At 40.9% G+C, this 21,869-nt stretch overlaps 1 protein-coding gene across 4 annotated transcripts in view; it reads right to left on the reverse strand.

Moving 5' to 3' along the window:
- chchd3a (coiled-coil-helix-coiled-coil-helix domain containing 3a) overlaps positions 1 to 21,869 on the reverse strand; it is a 63,023-nt gene that overhangs the window by 31,169 nt on the left and 9,985 nt on the right. For all 4 annotated transcript variants that reach the window (XM_034218850.1, XM_034218849.1, XM_034218848.1 and 1 more), the window contains one exon: positions 13,388 to 13,568. In XM_034218850.1, the coding sequence (XP_034074741.1) occupies positions 13,388 to 13,568 (181 nt within the window). The remainder of the gene's footprint in view (positions 1 to 13,387; positions 13,569 to 21,869) is intronic.

The following is a 21,869-nucleotide window of genomic DNA, read 5'->3' on the forward strand; positions in this document are numbered from 1 at the left end:
TACAGGTCCAGCCCACACATATGCTCCATGGTGCTACAGGCATTGCCCTTACAACTACAATAAGCATGTAAATGTTAATCTACAGCTCCGGCGATCCACTAGCACCGGAGTCTCCACGTGCAGACAACTACTGTAGCGTCACCTTGGATACGAGTCCAAACAACTCACAGACACACAGGCCAGGGCGCTGACAGGGCGCCCTTTGAGCATCAGATCTGACGACGCTGATTGGCTGAAATTATGTTTCGGCGGCATAGTATACAGATAGCAACAGTCAGCTTGTTGGCTGCTGCTGCTCTGGCTGAGGGCTCCTTTCTCCCGCCCGGACGAGAGAGGGTAATGATACACGCTGCGGCCAGGCAGGAAACATGTGACTTATCAGTAACTTTAGACATCGTAAAACCAATTTAAAACGAGATTTTATTGTAGATTATACATTTTACTGATACCAATTATATAATATTTACCTTGTTCATTAAAAATAAAAATAAAAATATATTTTTTTAAATATATTTTTGTATTTATTTTTAATTTTTAATGACAATCAAACATGTGGGAAGAGGGTGGGGCGGCGCCCCTAGCGCCCCTATGGGCCGGCCGCCACTACCTGGTAGTATGAAGACATGAAGCCACAGGCTGCAGACAGAATACACTCCCGGGGGAATCTCTTAGCACAGTGAGTAATGACGCAACGACCTGATGGGTCAAAGGGCTGACCTGCCAAGGACAGGGTCCGAGGGGCCAGGACAGGAGCTGTGGGGCCAGGACAGGGACCAAAGGCCAAGAGGTGTAGGTGGGGAGTGTGGGCGTTCCAATGTTTGTATGTGTTACCTAACTGCTGGCTGTTTAAGGGCACATTAAAATGAAGTGTCCTTGTGGAGTCTGAAGCTCATTGACTGTGAACAGGGGTCAACAGAGGGCCCGATCTGAACCAGCTGGCCCTAATGATGCTGAGACAGCGGTGTCATCCCACTCACACATTAACATCTCTTTTGCACTTCTCCCAAATGTGTGGATGTCTAAAAAAAGTATGTATTTTAGGGAAAGATATAAAGAGTGCGTTTTAAAGTTATCATACGCTTATCAAAGAAAACAAGGATCATGCTTCCTTTAAAAAGTTATCAGGAGTGAAAAGCAAAGACTAACATGGGAGAGGCTGGAAAAGGAAAGATTGTCTAGTGAAAACGAATGGGACTATTGAGCCCACAAAAGGTTGAAATCCTGGTAGAAACATGAAAAATCACTTTCTTTTCTGCTCTCTGACACTTTAAGCCCCTCAGCCTTTGTTAGAGACACTACCCCAACCAATCCACTACCAGCTCCTTCGCTGAGGGACAGCAACAACATCTGCTGGCTCAGAGATTGATTAATTGGCTGATCGGGCGCCTGCGGTGTAAACTGATTGATTGATCATCTTGTGGTCAGAGCTGCCTTTATCTAGAGCCCTGGGGAGCAAACCTCTGGAGGTCCCCAGTCATCTGTCATGTCCAACACACTGGGGAAGACGGAGGAGAACTGAAGAGCTGTGGGTTCATTACTGAGAGATGGGGGGCATGTATGGAGGAAGTCTCAGCCAAGATGGCAACAGGGGCCACGCAGAGAGAACAATGGAAACATGGGGACAAAAGGGATGAGGATGAAAGGGAGAAGATAATTTGGTGCTTTTAGAAAGAAAGACAGACTGTAGGTGAAGGTAGAAGGAGAAAACAGTGTGGCCCAGCCAAGAACAACAACAGAACATCTTGAAATGAAACAATAAGAAGAGCTTGACTGTCGTGGTAAAGTGCCTTCTACAAATTTGAAGGCTTTAGTAGTTGGGGGTAGCTGAAATTGAGACCGAAACCCCGGTGCGTCACCCCTCCTCCCCCTATCAGGTGCGTCTCCTTGACTGTCTCCTGATTGGCCCTTATTATCAGACAGAGCTCTACTGACAATTGACTATTGAGCGGTCATTATGAGATGGAGCTTTCCAGCTAAACCTCCATTCCTCATTACAAGACGAGGATCTCCCACTATCAGTGTTTTATGATAGGAGGTAGAGCGCCCCCATTAACAGCTGTTTCAAACTGCAATCTCAGGTTGCAGTTTGAAAATGTAGTAATAAAGTCAAAGTCAAATGTCAGCAACAGTAGCTAGTTCCTCTTTATTAAGTCAGTTAAAGTTATTCTGCCTCAAGAGAGTTGGTGTGGTTTATTGAACAAATCCAGCAAATCATGATTATAGAAACCAAAAAAATCTATTCCTGAAAAATATAATACTACCAGAAAATAATATACAATTATTTGTTTTAAATCCAGAGAATGCGCAATGTAACTTCAGTTTACATTGACTACTTTAAAACTGATCTCTGTAGTTGGAGTAAAACTGTGGAATTGTTTACTAAATGATTCAAAGAGATCTATGTATGACATCTTTAGAGACATCTTATATAAAGAGAGAATAATTAGACCGTATGAAGATGTCAGGTAACCTGTTTCACTGACCGTAGATTGTTATGTTTGATTTTGTTTTTGGTTTCATGTTACTGTAAGTATTGGTTGTAAGCAGCTGTGATTGACAAACCATCTATTTTTTGGTAAGGGGTGGGTACAATAAGACTTTCTTCTCCCTGCCCCTTTCCATCATGGGCTACAACAACAAATCTTAATGTGTACAGTACATGTTTTGTTTTATAATAATTGCCATGCGTGGAATAAAACTATGGATTTACAGAGTTGTTTCAACCTTAGTAGTTTTCGCTGCTTCTTCTTCACGATCCAGGGTCTTCTGGACATACAACCTCCACTCAATTATAATTCCTCACCACAAGCTTGTTTAACAGCGTGCAGTCACAGTAATAGGATACAGGGAGAAGGTGGCAGACGAAAACAAGTGTGAAGCATGCTGATAAGCATCTTTCAGACACCTAAACCGATGGCAGATAATTATTTTACTTGACGGCAGAGGGCACAGTGAATGACCTGAGAGTGGAGAGGGCCATATTGTCTTTGGACAACAGATGTCCCGAGGGAGTGAATGAGAGAAAGAGAGTAGTAGAAAGAGAGATGGAACAACCTAAAGCAGAGAGGAATACAGAAGGAAAGACATTAGGGGAAGACGTGCAGGGAGAAAAAGGGAGAGCCTGAGGATGTGTTGCTGACATTGGACCTTGTGCACAACCCAAGCTGCATGGGCCTGACCTATCTGTGTGCATGTGCCTTCAGCATGTGGTTCCTTACCATCCATCTGTAAGTTAAAAAACACCCTGGTGAATGTGAAAGTGACTGAATCCTTGAGTGATTATGGCTGTGGGCATATTCTACATATTTCACTGCTCATGCTGTGCATCAATGCATATTCATTCAATCCAGCAGCAGGTGGTCTTCCCAGGCCCGAAGAAGCCGGGAGGGGGCTACAGTCCAGCTTCCATTTCTGTCCATCAAGCCCATATCAGCAGATTCAAGGTCACCTCTAATTCACTAACCTCTTCAGCTAAACATATGCCTTTTCCCCTTCATAAACGCCCTACTGTTAGCACCCTACTGTACTGTTAGCGTACGACACCATTAAATGGATACATAGAAAAGATCAATGTATTTGATCTTAAATCACAGATTCTTATATATATATATATATATATATATATATATATATATATATGACTTGTAAGCTTCATTATCCTCTCCACCCACACGTCATATCGAATTAAGAGAGAATCCCTACTTGCAGATACCGTGCTATGTTGTCGATATTCTTCTCCTCCTATTCTTTAAAACCACTCTTTTTACGTAGTTTGAAATGCTGTTTTGGATTGGTTTGTTTCCTAATTCGACTTTTTAGACTTGTTTTGAAAACTGGAATGTGAATCAATATTTATTTCTCTCGTGTCTACTCTCTATTTATTCCCCTATCTTTTATCCACTCTCCATTCTTTCGCTGCTTCTATATCTCATCCAGATGTCCTGCCTCTCAACTCCCCTCTCGTCTTCGCTCCCTCCATATGTTGAAGTTCTTTCCATCGTTCGATCAAAATCTCCACCTCAGGCACCATTAGCTGAGCCGAATGTTCGCTACTATAGAACCTCATTAATACCACTCTCCTGTCAGAGCCAAGAGGGAAAACACAGAGAAAGACCAAGAAAAGAGAAGGGGACAAGCTCAGGAGAAAATACCTTTCATATTACACATCCAACATATCTACTGCATGGAGCGCACGCATACAATACTTTCACCAAGTTAACTCAGGATTCTTGCTTATCCAACATGTATATATCTGGCCAATTTAGTCTTAGCTAACACCAGTGGATAACTAGCACCAGTGGATAAGAAATATTGCAAAAATTGCAAGCTGCAAAGAGGTTGTGACTAAGTTCAAATCATTCGAATTGGTGAAAAAAACAAACAGCAAGCTTAGCAAGCAAGAGGCGGCACCCTCATAACTCGACAGTACCAACAGCTCTGACCCTAACACCTTAAAGGGGACCTATCATGCAAAATGCACTTTTGTACGTCTTTTATACATGAATATGTGTCCCCGGTGTGTCAGGGAACTCACCAAGTATCAGAAAACACAACCCTTTCTCATTTCCTCCATACCCAAATCTCTAAAAACGGAGCTGCAACGGATCTGATACAGACTGATACAGATTTGAAATATTTCTGACGTCAGAAACGAGGAGCTCCGCCTATATGGGCAACTCTCCACCTATCAGGGGAATGGGGGGTTGCCGTGGCATGGTAACAGCATGGTAACATGACGCTCGTGCCTCGCCCCCCTCCTTTGCAGGGGGGCGTGGTCAGCTGCAGCTCATTTGCCACAGAATCAGCCCTTGCAAAAACCGGGCTGAAATACAGCAAATAGAGCGAAATGAGGCATGGCTAAAATGCATGATCTGTTTGGTATTTTGAAAAAAAAAAACTTCACAGACATGTTTTATATAGATATGGCCCTACAATATATGTTTCAAATATAGCATGATAGGTCCACTTTAAAAAAACATCAAATTGTGTTGAAATCAGTTCGAACTTGTTAATGCTCACTATTAAACCCATTAAATGATCATTAATGTTGTGAGATGAGCACGTGTGATTCGTTTATGTGTGCAGAAGCCAAATGCATTCACTGCTCCAGATAAAGTGGAACAGGAGCACAGAGAACAATACAAATATTTTAGTCAGCTTTCTAAAATGTTGATAACAAATGAGGATAGATACATACGTAAATGCATCCACCGCCCATTGAGTCTGAGATAGTCAATTGACGGTAAAAGTGCTCGTCAGAAAGAAGCTTTCCTGACATCAGTGTCCATCCATCAATCGAAACACTGCTGTATCCCGGCCTCGCTGCTGGACGCTCGATGTGCCAATTAGCGGACAGGGTAAGGGCCTGGCGCAGAGTGCCAGCCACGGGCCCTGCCAATTAGAGCCTGACCTCCTGTCTAACCCTGATACTGGCACAGTGAGTGGGCACCACTCCCTGGGCGGGGGGTGAAGTAGGACGCCAACCTGTAGAGGACGGTTGAGTGGACAGCCTCCAAGACAAGAAAAGTGGATACTGGTATGTACAGAACACAGTCAGTAGGAAATATCTAAAGGGCATCAGTGCAGACAGAACATCTGCTCATTAACTTAGAACTCATTGACAAGGATCAACACAAATCAAGGACAAAACATGCCTCTGTTTTGAACTCTTTACAAACGTTACCTTTAGAAAGAGGAAGTAAACTGTAAAGCTGATTGTCATGTTTACTCTTTCACTGGCTATAACTTGTCATTGACAAGGGTTTATAGTTTGTAAGGTCCCAACTTAATAAAATATATTAGAGTGACTGAAGCATTTCCCCCTCTGCCCTATTACTGTCAGATCTCTAATCGTAGCTCCCCCTCTAGGCCAGTCAATAAAAGTCTAATAATGCTGAAGAGCAGGAGGGCCATATTTTGTTTTACTATTAGGTCTACAGTAAGTCAAAATCCAGGCACTTATAAAGAGATAAATAAACACACAGAGTATATCATATTACACTCTTGATTGAAGGTTTATGATTTTGCATTCAAACAGTAAAACAAGTAAATATAGGTACTGCATGACTTCTCAAGGGCTGTAAACAGTTACAGTATGGAGCATCTGAGGGGAATATGAAATTAGACTGGTAAAAGGCAGTACATTTAAGAGTTTATCCACAAGACTGCTCTTTATGTGGTAAGATTATTTTTATGAGAGGGTGAACAAGGTTACAAGAACGTTCAAAGCCGAAATTGCCTATTTCATCCCAAATTCCAACATGGCATGCACAAGTGTGCAATGGCTCTTTTTCTCTTCAACGTTTGCAGACTTTTGATTATCTCCATCCAATAATACAAGGTATCAAAAAACATTATTTACAAACTGGAAGACCACCTTGAGATGAGGGTATTAGGGGGTCTGTGATTCATGCCACATCACCCTTCTTCTTCCGTAACACATCCACTGAGCAAAAAACACCTGACAAATCATTTCCAATGTCATACAAATCAAACAGACTCACAAATCTTTTAAATCCAGTTACATCAAGCCTGGCAGGGGTTACGCTTGCAACAGCACAGAGAACTGGAGTCAAAAATAGGATGCAATTTGTCCTTGGTGAGCTGAGCATACCCACAATATATGTAAATCACAGTGTACCACTACCTCTTGTTATCTCATTCAAAAGTAAAAGACGTGAGGACCTTTTCTCCCCCCAATCTTCTTTGTACTCTGTGATGTGGAGAAAAAAGCAATACGTTTAGAGTAAAATACATTTTTTTCATTTCCCTCTATTTTTTTTTAAATACCACCAACAGGCACCAATTCAAAACCCAGCAAGTCTCCTTTAATACCTGGGAAATTAAATTGTCAGCCCATTATCAGCAGAGTCCAGTCGGCCATATCTAAAATTCAACAGCAACATAAGATTTATAAAAATCAAGGCAGGACATTTGCTGGAGACTGCAGTTTTTGAAGGGGTGGAGGGGAGAGGAGTACCAGGGCAAGCAGAGGGGGGCTTGCTGCATTAAAAATGTTGAGCTTTACCCAAAGTCATTTTCAAGCCAGCCAAGCATCAAATGGAACACAGTTTAAGGAAAGGGTCGGTACTGATTTTCTCCAGGAGCTTTGACAGGATGGACACGGAGTGTGTGCACTGCAGAGAGCCAACAAACACTGTTGCTGTGAAGGCAGACGTAGTGGAAAAACACTGGAATATCAAATGAGCTACTTGTATAATATATGCGTGTTGCTGTGAGTGTATGAGTGAGAGAGAGAGAGAGATTTGATGATGGAAACAGAGGGAGTAACAAAAGCATGATAAACTACAAGGTTGATAGGTAAAACAATGCATTTGATATTCTGTTTTATTCTGCTCTTAACCTTTCACCTTCACATTAAACAAACTCCTGTATTAATGTTTATAAATGCTGCTTAAGGTTTCGTTCTATTGATGTTTTTTTGTAAACAGGTCGATAACATCTTCAATTATGATCTGCTGAGACACAAAGAGGCTTGTCTTGTATCCAAGCTCTGGGGATTCTGCACACTGATGTCCCCTGCAATGTGTATATCAACATGGTATGTTGTTTTTCAAATGTTTCCAGGGTATGGGTGGGGGAGGAGCTGCTACATCCCAAAGGGTCGTTGATCTGCTTCTATCCTTTTTGTATTGTGTGCTTTGTATGAGCTGCTGTACTTAGGAATTTGATAACCTGTTTAAGGACAACGAATCTCAGACTAATAACCCTGCTTGCACTGCCAACTAGTGGAGACGTCATGCTTTAAACCCTGTCCTGCTGTGATCTAACATTGCGTTGTGGTTTAACAGCTGCTTGTTGTTTCAATCAGACCACACCTGACCACTCATGTTTCCGGATGCTTTTACTACGTGTATCATTTAAGAATTATGGCTATACATTTCCTGTCAGAAAGGTTGGGTTCTTCACCTGAGTCTTACCAGCTATATTTTAAGTTTTATTTATGAAATGTGGTTTTCCTTATTTGCTGTGGCAGGTCACTTGACATGAGAATTCATTGTTTTTGTTCGCTATTTCTGAAATCTATGTACTGAACAACAGTTTAGAATTAAAACACTGGATAATTAGTACAAGACAGCAGAAATATGAAATATATCATGGTACCTTAATCCCAGTCCAATTATTATTATATTCTCAATTTAATGTAAACCTATGTGCCATGGTGGTTGGGGACATTTTTATCAGCCACAGCCAATAGAATATATGCACGGAAAACCAAAAAACTATTTAACACTTTGCTTTTTAGTTTCAGTTGCATATTTGTTATGCTTTATACTGTTACCTTTCGTCTTTCAATCAGAGTTAGGGCTTAACATGTAAATGTAAGATCTGAGGGTTTAAACCTTTTACCAACAGTAGACAAAACTATTGCCGCCAGGTAGACCCCACCTGGGCCAGTGTTCTGAGCTCGGAAAGATTGATGACTATGGGTTTGATCGAAAAGTCTGCCTAGGGGGTTAGTCTGTGTCTCGGTGAAATGCTGTGGCCAGTGATTGATTGGCTACTGGGCCAGTTCGGCTCCACAGAAAGCAGAGTCGTCAAAAATCCAAAGAGGGGATGGTGGGAGCGTGTGATTTCATTATAACACAGATGTGTTTACTGACAGATGGCTGTAGACTGTGAATAAGAGAGTAATATGCCATGTGCTAGCTAGTATATCTCTCTGTCAAAACTCATCATTTGTCTGTCCATAAAGACTAGATTATATATACATTTAGATCATTCATTCACTGGTCTTTTCTGCTCTGACTCCAGCAAGTATCCACTGCAAAGAATCACCTATTCCCTAATTAGTGTTTCAAAGAAAATAAGCTCTAATTCACTTGTTCTCTAATTAAGGGTTTATTTGTGTGTAATGAGTCTACTCAGTAACTCCTTGATGAGGCCATCTTGACCACATAAAGCCAACAATCAGAGTTCTTCCACACCAGGCCGTCTGCTTATTAAATCACACTCATCCAGAAATGATTCTGAATAACCACAGCATGAGAAGATACTGTCTGCCTTTACTAGGTTGCAATATTGGAGACAAAACAATGCAGTGGTAAGTGTGCATTCATCTTTTCAATGTGAAATGACCAGATTGACATCTTTAGCCAGTAAGTGAAGCTTTTTCTCCTGCTCTGGACAGACAGGCATAACCAGCATTACTAGTCAAATTAAGAATGACTAATACAATTTTCCGACAACTGTGGATCTTCAAAGGCTTATTTAAAAGTAAATACTGCAAAAAGTTCCTATGTCGGGTTTTCTTTTTTTTTATCCTCCCAAATGCCGATCAAGGAAAGCTGAAAACACCATGCAACATTAGTATAAGCAGAACACTTAAATATACTGCTGTATTCCAACAGGAACATGGACCACTTGTTTATGCCACTGTTCCCTTTCCTTATTGTGCGTTCTCCCTGAGTGGCAGAACACGTGTGAGTGTTAACACGGAACATGTTCCCCGCAGACAACAGAACCCCAGGAACCCATCAACAACAACAACAATGACAACACACACCCCTCCCTACACTGCTCTGAAGTTTCAATTACTGGTAGACTTGGTGGCTGGCACTCAGCCTGACAGGGAGGGACTAGTGTTGGAAAAGCCTGAAGGACAAGCACTCCCAGCAGGGGGTACCAACCATCTGGAGCCCCAACTACACTTTAAACACACTACAGTATGTACCAATATACAACATGTTTCGATGCCAAAATGGTTTGCTACAGGACATAATTCTTCTTATACTAGCTACTAAACTTAATTTAGAGGTTAGGAAGTTGACAATTGGTCAGAACTACCATACTATACCAGTTTATATGAAGATACAGAGTACAAGGAAGAGAATAGTTACATTGCTCACAGTTTTTTATTTGACTATATACACCGGTATATATATTATTATTATTATGGACTACCCCTTAGTTGACTAATTGATTGTTTTGGTCTTTAAGAACTTGGATTTATTTTTGTCATTTGCTAATTTTTTTAATTACACTTTTACTAAAGAAACTGTAATTCAATTCTTAAGTTGAGAACAGCCCTGTAATTTATGACAAATGACTATTATTAGCTTCCTAATGTATTCTGAAATTCAACGGGTTTTGCGTTCCATATATAAAACATTGTTATAACTTAAAATGGCAACAATCCTTGGTACACAGAGTAAGAACCAGAATTTATAAACGGAATCTAAATCAATAGAATCTAAACGCTACCAACCCTGGTCGAACCCTGTGTCTCAGGGCAATTCTCCAGAATGGGTGTCGATGTAATTGGTGCAGCTATGGTTGCGGAGGTTATTGTCATTACAGGTGAGCGTGGGGAGGCATAACTGCTCACAGCAGCGCTCTCAGTGCGTGTGAAGTAGAGCTGGACTGTATGGGGTCCTACTGCTCACCGTGACCTGTATCTTAATGAGGAGGACAAATCAATACTAAGCTGAACAGAGAACACAACAACTACAGCTGCCATAGACAAATGTTATTCCAGTGGCAGTGACCATGAGAGGAGGGCTCAGGACAATTCACATGCAATTAGAACAATTTTAAGTACAATGGAAACACGAATGTGTTACCAATATCTAAATTCTGACTTAATGTTTAACCTTATATATATATTGTGTAAATACAAGATGTGTGTGTGTGTGTGTGTGTGTGTGTGTGTGTGTGTGTGTGTGTGTGTGTGTGTGTGTGTGTGTGTGTGTTTGTATATATACACACACAGGGTTAGGGTGTGTATGCACAGCCTGAGGGGATGCTGGGTAATATCTTATCAATACAGTGAGTTCATTGTGTTTAAGTGGCAGTGAAGGTAATAGAAGCAGCTTCATAAACACTGATGGGTGTTCTTTGTGTCAGCTCAGCATTTTGACTGAACATCATGATCAAAATGGAATTGTTATTACACACACACACTTTTTAATTTCTTTTGTTACCAAATTCTATGTGGGCTGAAATGAATCCCAACATTTCTCTGAAAGCTCTGCCTTAATCCAGTATTTTTTTCCTGGTGTGCAGCAGAATAAAGTGTCACTCAATAAAACATTTAATGGGTCAACTTTGGTTTCTCTTTAGCAGGAAGGTTGATTGTATACTAAGTTAACTTGAGTGAAACAAATCATGACAATTTCTCAAAATGATTCTATCCATTACTTTTTTTTTTAGAATTATAACACTTAAGCCAAATATTATATTCAAACAGTCAGAATAATATATCATGTCCTTATCTTAATCTTATACAGGGTCACTATTCCTCAAGGACGTAACAGTGTAGCCTCTAAGAAAATACATGAGGTGTTACCAGGTTTAGTGGAAAAAGGACTGAGTGAATCGCCTCTGATGCTCTATCAACCACCAGATTATGTGCGCTTAGTACAGCAAACCACAACCTCTCCCTGGAGCTGTTTCACAATCAACTTATTGACTTTGCACAGCAATCAGAACAAGTTTCACCTTCCAATCATTGACGCCTATATGCTTGTAAATGTAATTGCTTGGGTAGTCTACGCTGAGGCAATCTTTTACTTATGGAAAGGGGTAGTTAAAAGCACCTCGTATTTGAGCTAAATCTTGCGTCTTCTTTTTTCTTCTAAAATAAAACACAAAATAGTCTCACACATCCAGAGGGACAGAAAGACAAGCTAGAGACAGGGACACAAACACAAAAGACCTTAGAACATGTATTATGTTTCTTTAAAGATGAGTTCACTGTGGGAAGCAGACAAATAGAGAGTAAAATGACAATGGGCGGGGGGAGACGTCTTAGAGACGCTGCCTTTTAAAATGGAAAAGTCAATTTCAAGTTGAAAAGAACAGTAGCAGTGGGGAAGCGTCTGACTTGACAATTACATGAGTGGTGCGCAAGGCACTGCGCCTCCACTGATAACCCGGTGGATTCTATTAAAACTCCAGCACTCCAAAAGAATGCTCAAACCGAAGAAATTATCACACAGGCAGGCACGCACACATAAAACCCTCTGACAACGCCTCTTTTGCTGCAATGTGTGTTATTTAAAGAAGCAGAGACGAAGTGGAGGAGTAATAGAAATGTTCAACTGGATTTACCCAGGAAATATAAGTTACTGACAGAGAATGAAACAAAGAGTCTCATACCGAATGCATAGCTACTGCAGTGCTGCTTGCTGTAGTATCAAAGGCAGCTAATGGCTCTAGGTATAGCCTTGGGGACACAAGCAAAGGCTTCATGGCAAGCATATTGGAGGAAAAGTTCTCTTAAGTACAAGGAGATAGCAAACTGTCAATGACATGCACAAGGACGCTCCTCTGTGTCAGTTCAGTAAGACCCGCCACCCAGGATGCTGCTCATATATTAGAGATACACAAGCAGTGTGTGACATTTTTGCCCTTACTCCCCTCATTTGTCCCGTCTTCCTTACTATGAATAACAACCGATATTAAATTACAGAAAACCTTCAACTGAAACTGCTTTTTTTTGAAGATGCTGAAGGGAATAACCTCACATCATGTGTCTCCCTCACCATCCCTCTCTCCCCCTTTTGTTTAGATCGCCGTTCCAAATGAACGATCCCTCATACACTTGTCCCGCGGCGTGGAATCACGTCAACGCTCCTCTCCTTCTCTCAACAAAATGATTCATTTTTCAATTACGGTGATGAGCGTGTGAAATGAGCTATATAATCAATAGCATAGGTTTGTAAACAGCAGCCACACTCGGGGTGGAAAATGCGTTTTCTTTCTGAAGAAAATACACAGCCTGTGTGTGTGTGGTAAAGATTGCTCATCTGACAACGTTTACAAGGGCAATTTACAGGAAATAAAGAACAAGGCTGCCTAAAATGAAGGTATCTTTTATGATAAAGCAGGATGAACAAGCAGATATACGAGGAGGACAAAATATCCAACTTCAAGATGTGGATACATCAAAGACGAGTTTAACTACCTTTTTAGTTAAAAAAATGACCTTAAACGGTGCTTCTTGTTTGCATTATGTCAATATAGGTTTGATTTCTTGGAAATAACTAGATTGTTGTACTGTTTGTGAAGGACGGTGGTAAGTGCCAACACAGTCAAGATGTTTCTGTGAATATCTGCTCACAGCGATGTTCACACATTCACAGGACTGACATCTTTCAATGTACCAGGGACGACCTGTCGATTACAGCTAATTCGCTTCACCTCTGTGTGATAGAACAAGATCATGTGAACGTAAAAAGAGCCCAGTCCTTGTGTCAAAATGGCCTCATCGGTGAGTTTATGCTTGCAAGGTTATGTAGTTAAAATGTTCAATGTCTAATTGACACTGTGGTGTATCCAACTAAATGTTTTCAACTATTTGGCCACATAAAATAAGTACACAGAAAGTGCCATATCTTGCTGTGTGTTTTTGTGATAGACTTACAAAGAGCTGAGCGCGGAGCCTCTCGTCCTCAGTGGCGATCCTCTCTCTAATGACAGCCTGCTGGATGCTCCCCTCGGCCGCCGCCCGCTCCACACGCAGGATCCTGGACACCTCCCCCTGAACCTGGGACTGGGCATCATCCTGAGCATGGGCCGCTGCACGAGCCTTCTCCGTCTCTACCCTGTGGAGCATCATCATTTTACATGATTAAAACACAAAATGGAAACAATGTACAAAAACTAATGTACCTTCAGACTGTACCAAGAGTTATAATAATGCATCTCATAGTACAGGAGTACATTATAAACATACTACTCACTATTCGTTCCCCTAAAGGTATCTCTATAATGCATGACTTGCTACTCAACTTTTCAGTATAAAAAATGATGCTGTCCACAGCACAGTATTCTGCACTTCAGACATTATGTTGCCTGACAATATGGTGAACCATAAGTCTTCTTTTTGCATGTTACTTATTTTGTATTTTAAATTAAAAACTTAAATCACATAAAACTTTAATGACATAAAGTGATCATGTTGTTAAACACTTGCGGTGAATGGCTTTATGCATGTATATGACAATACTTGTTATTTTTCAAGCAGCAGAAATGTTCTGGTAAATGATGAACATCGTCAATGTTAACAGCACACCCACGTTTCAATGCCTTTATGCTGCAGTGTCCCCTACAATAATTAAAAGGTCACACAGGCAATTACAGTGCTAATGAAGCATAGATAAAAGCCTATATACTTGTATATTGATTTTCAACCCTAATGTCAGATTCTTCCTCACATTTGTCTGTGTTATCCCACTGCCTGCAAAGAGGGGGCAACAATGAGAAGTTAAAAGAAAACCTGACGTACCACAGAAGGTTGACACATGTTGGATAGTTCAAATCAATTTTCAATAATTAACATTGAAGAGTAGTTTGACTATAATGACAGACAAGGAATGTACTGTTTTCCACCGAACAATAATCATCAATCCAGTAAGGCAGTGATATAGACAGAGGCAGTACGCTCTCTGCAGACACAGGACAACCATTTGAACCCTGTCACTGGGTTCCTATAGTTGCCTAGCAACACACTCCCTACTCAGCGACAGTGTGCTTGATTGGAGAAGAGGAGACACGTCCCCGAGACCCTGAAAGTCTTCCTCTGCGAAGAATCAAACAGTGGTGGCAGCGTAGAATAAACACAGAACAGACCGAGCAGGTGCTGAGTGAATCATGACGGACTGAATGAAGATTGTGAGGATCTTAATAAACTTCTGCCTAAGAAAAAATCTCAAGAGAGCCCTGACATGAGAAGAAAATCCTTCACATTCAAATGAGCCATGATCTTTATGATGACGGTATGATGCCACAGTTAAACCACAATAGTTGATTTTAAATGATGAATTTATATATTTTTTAAAGCTTTAAAAAGGTGGGACATTTTTGTTTTATTCATGAACAATTAAGTGAAATGCATTTACAGCCTCATCAGGCTTGCACATTGCTCATTATGATAATTTAAGTGCATTATCCTGCTTGTCAAGTGTGTGGTATCCGTCCTAGACACAGCATGTGGCTTTTTCACCTCATGGCTCCATTTCTCTGCATATTACATGCACCCACTGATCTGTCAATGTGAACGGTTTTCGTCTTTTATTATATTTTAAAAATCTCATTCATCTTTTCACTCACAGGTGTGAATTTACCCAAACTCTAGAGGAATGAGGAGTCGTGATGGACAGACTTCTCTAACTGATCACCATGCCATGCCTTTGAGCAGATGACATGTAGGTCTATTAAAAATATGTCTGAAGTCTTAAAGCTACCGTTTGCCCTACAACGCCACTAACTGTCAGAGAGCAAGACGAGACGGGGAGACAGAGAAAAAGACAGGAGAGGAGAGAGAGGAACGGAGCGAGAGTGAGTGGTGGCGACATGACATGTTTGGCCCTGAGGAAGTGATGCAAAAAGGGAGTGAGGCAGAGAGTGGGAGAAAGAGATGGAGGGAGACGGAGAGAGACCAGCCATGTCCAGTCTCATAGTCCACTGGGCTGCACACGTCAGCACACTCCATCCATCATCGGGTTTCCAACTCACGCACACACCGACACACACGGGGAGCCTCCTAATGGCCTTTTACATTCACCATTTCACCACAATCAACGCCTGCCTGCCTATACTGCTAATGCACCTAAGCTACATTTACTCTAGAAGCTTAAGTTGTTGCAACTATAATATAAAAGTGACTGCATGCAGGGTTTCCAATAAATCGACTTTTTGGGTGGTACCCAGGGGCCAGTGTTAGAAAAAGTACTTACAAAGCACTGTTGGTAAAAAATGGTTTATCAAAGCAATTTTATATAAACTGTACCTGATGAAGCTTTGTTACAAAAACTGTCTGAACTCATTAAATTATTTATTGTTCACATTCTGAAAGTGTGCAGATGTTAAGGAATACCAGCATTCTCCTACGCACCTGTCAGTTGCACAGACATCAGGAGTGCAACAGACCTTTTTGTTTACCCGTTTTGATACGGAAAACTAATATGATAGTGAATCAGAATTATATTGCGCAAAGTCAAAACTACAAATAAAAAAGGTATATTCACTGACAAAAATGACCCAATTTCCATGATTTTGTTGGAAGATTAAAAAACACTCAGTATTCTGTTGGGGGAAACTAATAATAGTTTTCATTATTACATACAAGTAAACCGAATTCTCTCAAATGTGACTTAAAGCTAAATCCTGGACAGATGAAAGAAAGGTGGCCAAGGAAATAGACAGCCTTGCAACAAAAAAAAGTCCCTCGACTGATTCCTCACAAGTGCTAACCCAAGCAAAGACTGCTATCACTAGCTGGATGCTATCTGTCTGCTTCACCCCTATTGCTTTCCAGTCATTATTGCCCTGTCCCTGGGATATTGGACGCATTTTTCATTCCACTGTAGAAGATTGGCATTGGGGAAAAAGGGGGGCTTTGAGGTAAGGAAAGGAGAGTGGAGACACAGACACAGAGAGGAAAAAGACAGCAGAAAAAAAGATCATGTTTTGGGAGGCTAAGTGGATGATGCTTGGCCTGGACCGAGAGAGAGAGAGAGAGAGAGAGAGAGAGAGAGAGAGAGAGAGAGAGAGAGAGAGAGAGAGAGAGAGAGAGGATATTTTTGGCCCAGTAACCTGTGTGTTTTGAAGGCGCAGTGAATCAAGCCTTACAAACGGAAAGATGGAAAGATAAAACCGGTGAGGCGGCATTAATTCGAAAAGGAGTTGAGTACGAGTGGGCCAGTCTGTGTTGGTCTACCAAGAAAAGTGACTCACTATTCAGGAAATGACCATGAACAGAAGTACTCGGGAACATTTGTTATTTTTTGAGTAGTACTTAATAAACCTGAAAGAGATTAGATCTGTGGCCGGTTATATGAAACATTTATAGGATGAGTAGCTGAGATGCTGCAACTTAAGTGACCATAGTCAGGGTAATCTTTCTCTCTGTGTGTGTGTGTGTGTGGTGTGTGTGTGTGTGTGTGTGTGTGTGTGTGTGTGTGTGTGTGTGTGTGTGTGTGTGTGTGTGTGTGTGTGTGTGTGTTTCCAACAGCACACGTACTGAAAGAAAATGTTCATAACGAGCAACCCTGCAACAGGTGGTACAAATCCATGAGGGTCGTCATCACCTGTTACTCCACAGAGAATCCTTTCAAATATCATTGCCTTTGCAGAAATATGACAATAACAGAAATCACAAATGCATGCCTTCTTCCTTCCCCTCCGTTACCTCTCTACCTTCTGTCTGTTGCTCAGCTCTGCCGTCCTCATTAATGCGTCCTGTTGTCTACCTGTCATCCACATGAGATGCGTCTCAATAAGGTCTGCCTGTCTGGATTCTGACCCACCAGCAAATCAGTGCAGACTCCAAGTGCCTTGAAACAAAGGCATTTAAAGGCCCAATGCAATATTGATGTTGGGAATAATGTAGCTGAATGCTGCCTATGAATATTTTATGGAGCTAAGCACTCTCTCTCACACACGAACAGAAACACACACCATGTGACTGTGGGTGCTCTGAAATGCTGGGACACAGTTTTAATTAAGTGTATGGGAAACAAAGAACTGTGCGATGATAAGATTCATTTAGAAGAGCTCCCATTCTGCAGAAGGAACATAAAAGCCATTTTGTACTCCCCCTCTACTTCGCCCACAAGCATGAAGAGATAACCGTAATGTTCTTAGTGCGACGATCAAGCACACTGTCGAAAGAGAAAAATGATTGTCACTCTACCCTCTGCTGTTGTCACTTCTAATATTGTACCTAGTGCACAAAGCTCAAACTCCCAACCTAAAGCCATTCAACACTAAAAGAGGCAGAGCACAAAGTCCATTTACTTGATGGGGAATACATTCATAGGCCTGATGGTTATCATTCTGTACAGCTACCAGAGTGTCTTATGGTGCTTAAACACTGTGATTATAATAGAATTGACTTGAAGTTTGTATTGAACTACCTCCAACTGATTCCATCTGTTCTGTATAAGACTAGCTCGAGGAATAGACAAAACAAAGATGGTATATTTGCTAGGAGATTGGACGGAGTCAATAACCATAAATGTTCTACTGAATAGGTCAGCAGAAGGCTACAGTAAAAAACCTGATATTTCTTAAAACAGTATATTTAGAGTTCATGACTGTTACTCTTTCACAAAAAATGGCCTTATACACTGGGGATAGGAGCACTTCTACATCGATATGAAGAGGTTTACATGAAGCCAGAAGCATCAAATGGAAAAAAAAGTTTTTGGCCGTTAAATCTACTTATGCAGATAGTGAAACACTCATTATCACATCGCACAAAACTACAGCACAAACATCCCAAGACAAGAAGGCAGCAGACAAGAATGCACGATGTGTAAAATATTCTCACTGCTGAAGCCTGGGGGCTCAAAGGTTTCATGTGTGTTTGTGTGCATGATGGTTATTGTAAAACACATTAAGCATATATGGTATTTAGTGTAGTTAATATGCTATTGCTGGGTGGTTGCTTGTTTGTACACATGGCACAAATAACTGTTGCAATAGTTGTTTCCAGGTGGTTGCTCACAGGTTTTGCTTGGTTGCTAAGGTGTTATTAAATGTGTAGCTGGTGCTACAATAACATATATTGTAAATACATTATGTTAAATATCTGAGCCCCTTTTCTTAAGCTTGGGTAGATAATGGGATGTCCCATTTCACATATCTCCATTATGCCTTGTGATTGTACTTGTATTTCTTAACCGTTTGTAATTAAATGAATTGAATTGGGTTTATACTTTAACCAACTATGGTTGCTAGTATGTTGTTGTCTATGGTTCTATGTGTAGGTGATAGCTACAGTATGTTGTTTGGGGTGGTTGATCTCACAGATGCTGTTTTACAGCTGGTTGATTGTGTGTTTGCATTAGGTCATTGCTATGGTTTTTCCTTTGTAATTGTACTATGTATTTTCTTGTTAAACGCCTTCAATTAAATTATTGTTATTTTAAGCATCGCCATTATTATTATTATGATGAGTAAGCTGAGTAGTCATTGTGATCATCATTTTTACTCTGGTTAAGATTGTGTGTAAAGTATATAATGTGTTTGCAGTTGTTACAGTTAGGTTATCCTGAATAAATATGAAATGTCTGATAATACTGCTGATTTGGACACATTTAAAAAGGAAGAATGACAACTCCCTGATACACAGTCTTGGAAAATCAGATTGGAATAAACACGTTCTAACTCTGTTAATTTGAATATTTTGTGTGCTTGTCACTGTATGTATTTATGTAAAAATAAACAACATGTAAAACTCGGTGGGCTGGGCTATCTGTCTGCATCTGACCTGAGGGCAATGAGAAATGTAACAGGCTGGCTGGTGGATGGTAAGACAGAAGCTCTGGGAGAAGGTCAGCATTCTCACTCAAAAGTCTGACACGCAATTATATCGCCAACACAAGCTGCTTGACTACATGCCGAAATAATGGGCAGAAGTTTCAGAACAACAACTAACCTTTAAATGATAGAGTTGGATACTCATGCACGGGATAGATTGAGAGAGAAAGAGGGAGGTAGGAGGAAGACATGGATTGGAGGGAATGAGAAATAAAAAAGTCTGATTGAGAAACAGAGAAAAGAGATGGTTGGAATAATACAGGAAATGTTGGGTAATAGAAGGGGGGAAAGACAGGGAAGGAAAGGGTGGAGGAAACCCAGGGTGAAACACTGGATGGAGAGGTGACACAGGAGGAGATGGTATGTTAAAGAAGAAGAGACAGGTTGGTGTAAGAGGCCCCCCCCATCATCCCTCCTTCTCTCATCCTTTCCTGAGTCGTTCTGCTCTGATGCCTCACAGAGAAGAGGCAGAGGCAAATCTGCTCCCTGCAGCCGCTCCTTGCTACAAATGAGTTTAGGCTGCACCCAAATGAACTCCTCACAGAGCCTTTACTTCACTCTTACCAGAGCAAAACATGCAAAGCCAGATCTCCTGAAGTTCATTTATAGCCCTAAACCCAGACAGAAGAAATACTGCCATCATCTAAAAACACCACTATTGCTTGAAATCCCCTATGCAATATTGCATAAGATAGTGTGGAAATAATAAGATTTGAGTCAAATGTGATGCGTTTGGTTTCCTCATAGAGTTCTAATGGCCTTACTCTGGCAGTAACCTCAATTGTACTGCTTTTCAAGTTAACAAATTATTTTCTATTGTAAAATAACACGCATGAATAATTCATGTTTTGTGTTGAACATGACCTTAACATTTTGGCCTCATGCATCTCATGTGTGTCTCTGTTTTCCCCCCAATGACCTGGGGGTTCACAAATCCTTTTATTTCATTGTGTTCAAGCTGTGAAGCACTTTCACTGCAGGGTTTTGCATCATGTGAGGCACGGTGCAGTATTGTTACCTGAGCTTTAGAACACTCAAATTATTTTTGAACTCTTACTTGAATTTTACAGCAACCCAGTTATCTTCCTGAGTCTTCCAACAAAGTCAAAACCATTATCACCTTGCCTTCCACAACCTGCCTGCAATGACTGCTTCAGTGTGGGGTGAAATACCATTGCAATTTAATTATTGTTTGACAGCCCAGAAGAAAGGCACTCGGTTCCTCTCATCTATTTCAATTAAAAGGGAGCCCCAGTCACCTTTATCTGCAATGACGACAAATGAAGAGAAAAGTTAAATTGCAGGTGGTAAAAGAAAGAAGTTGAAGACATTTTGAGTCCTAACGTATGTTGGTGTGTTGGAGCTTGAGCAGAAAGGTCATGTTAGTTTGCTGTGTAATGCTTAATCTCAAAATGACAAATGTAATTGTGGCTCAGCTCATATTAATAGGGATTTGGATGAAGTGATAAAGTATACCATAAAGTATGCCCCCGGCAGGTGTAGCAGTGTTTCCACAAGAGGCATTTCAGGCACGTTGTCAGTCTCATGCGTGTCTAAAATAATGGACACACTTTGTATTTCTAATGAAACTCTCAAATGCAAGCCGTGTAAAAGGCTTGCATTTGATTTGACTATATTCTGTCAAAATGTGCAAGAGAAAAAACAAACAGTACACAAGGCCACTTTAAAACTGATATTAATCTGCCTCCACACACAGTGCTGGCAAGCTGATGATTGCTTATTGACCATTTCATGTTCAGTTAAGTCTTCTTTAGTGAAAAAGCAACCCGTAACAAGCACAAACTAAATCTGAGAGTGACAATAATTTCAATTAATTGCAAGGAGGGTGTAATTTTGAGGCACTTACTGCTCTGAACAGACAATAAGTGAGCTGCAGGAAGCAGTTACATCACACAAACAAAATAGCAAGGATAAAAAAAATCTATAGACAAATGATTTCTCAAAACCACATTAACATTAACAAGGGGGGCGCAACACCATTATCGGACATTTTGGCATGCGCACCTGCTTCTTTAGGGTCAAAAAGAAAAGAGAACAATGGAAGAGAGGAGAGGTGGAATATGCTCTTTACATGAACAGTGTTTCTTCATCAGGCAGGGCTAATGGATCACCCACTCAACACCCAGGAAATTACCTCAGGATAGCGCCCTCCTCTCTCAGGCATGATTAATTGATCCGGAGAAGGGTATAAGAAGCAGAGATGGAGAGAGGAAAAAGTGCTGATGCGCTTCGGAAGTGGGGTGGATCGGAAACACAGTGGGGAATCGGAAGGAATGGCGCTGACCTTTTTGACTATTAATGAAAGCGGGAAACTGTCACATGTGAAAATATCTCTTGTTTCTAATGAAATCCTACAAGAGGAGTTGACACTTGGTGCAGTACCCTGACGCGATCTATCATGATCCAAAGAAGGAAGGTAGGGCAGAGAGAAGAGAAAGAGAGAGAAACGCACACCACACAGAGAACAGCAGAGGGTTTGGGTTTGACTTTCAGGAAACCCAGGAATGTTAATTTCAACTCCAGAAAACAAATGATGGCAATCAATTTACTTCTGGAAT

This window comes from Gymnodraco acuticeps, unplaced genomic scaffold (assembly GCF_902827175.1).
Source record: "Gymnodraco acuticeps unplaced genomic scaffold, fGymAcu1.1, whole genome shotgun sequence".
Lineage (NCBI taxonomy): Eukaryota > Metazoa > Chordata > Actinopteri > Perciformes > Bathydraconidae > Gymnodraco > Gymnodraco acuticeps.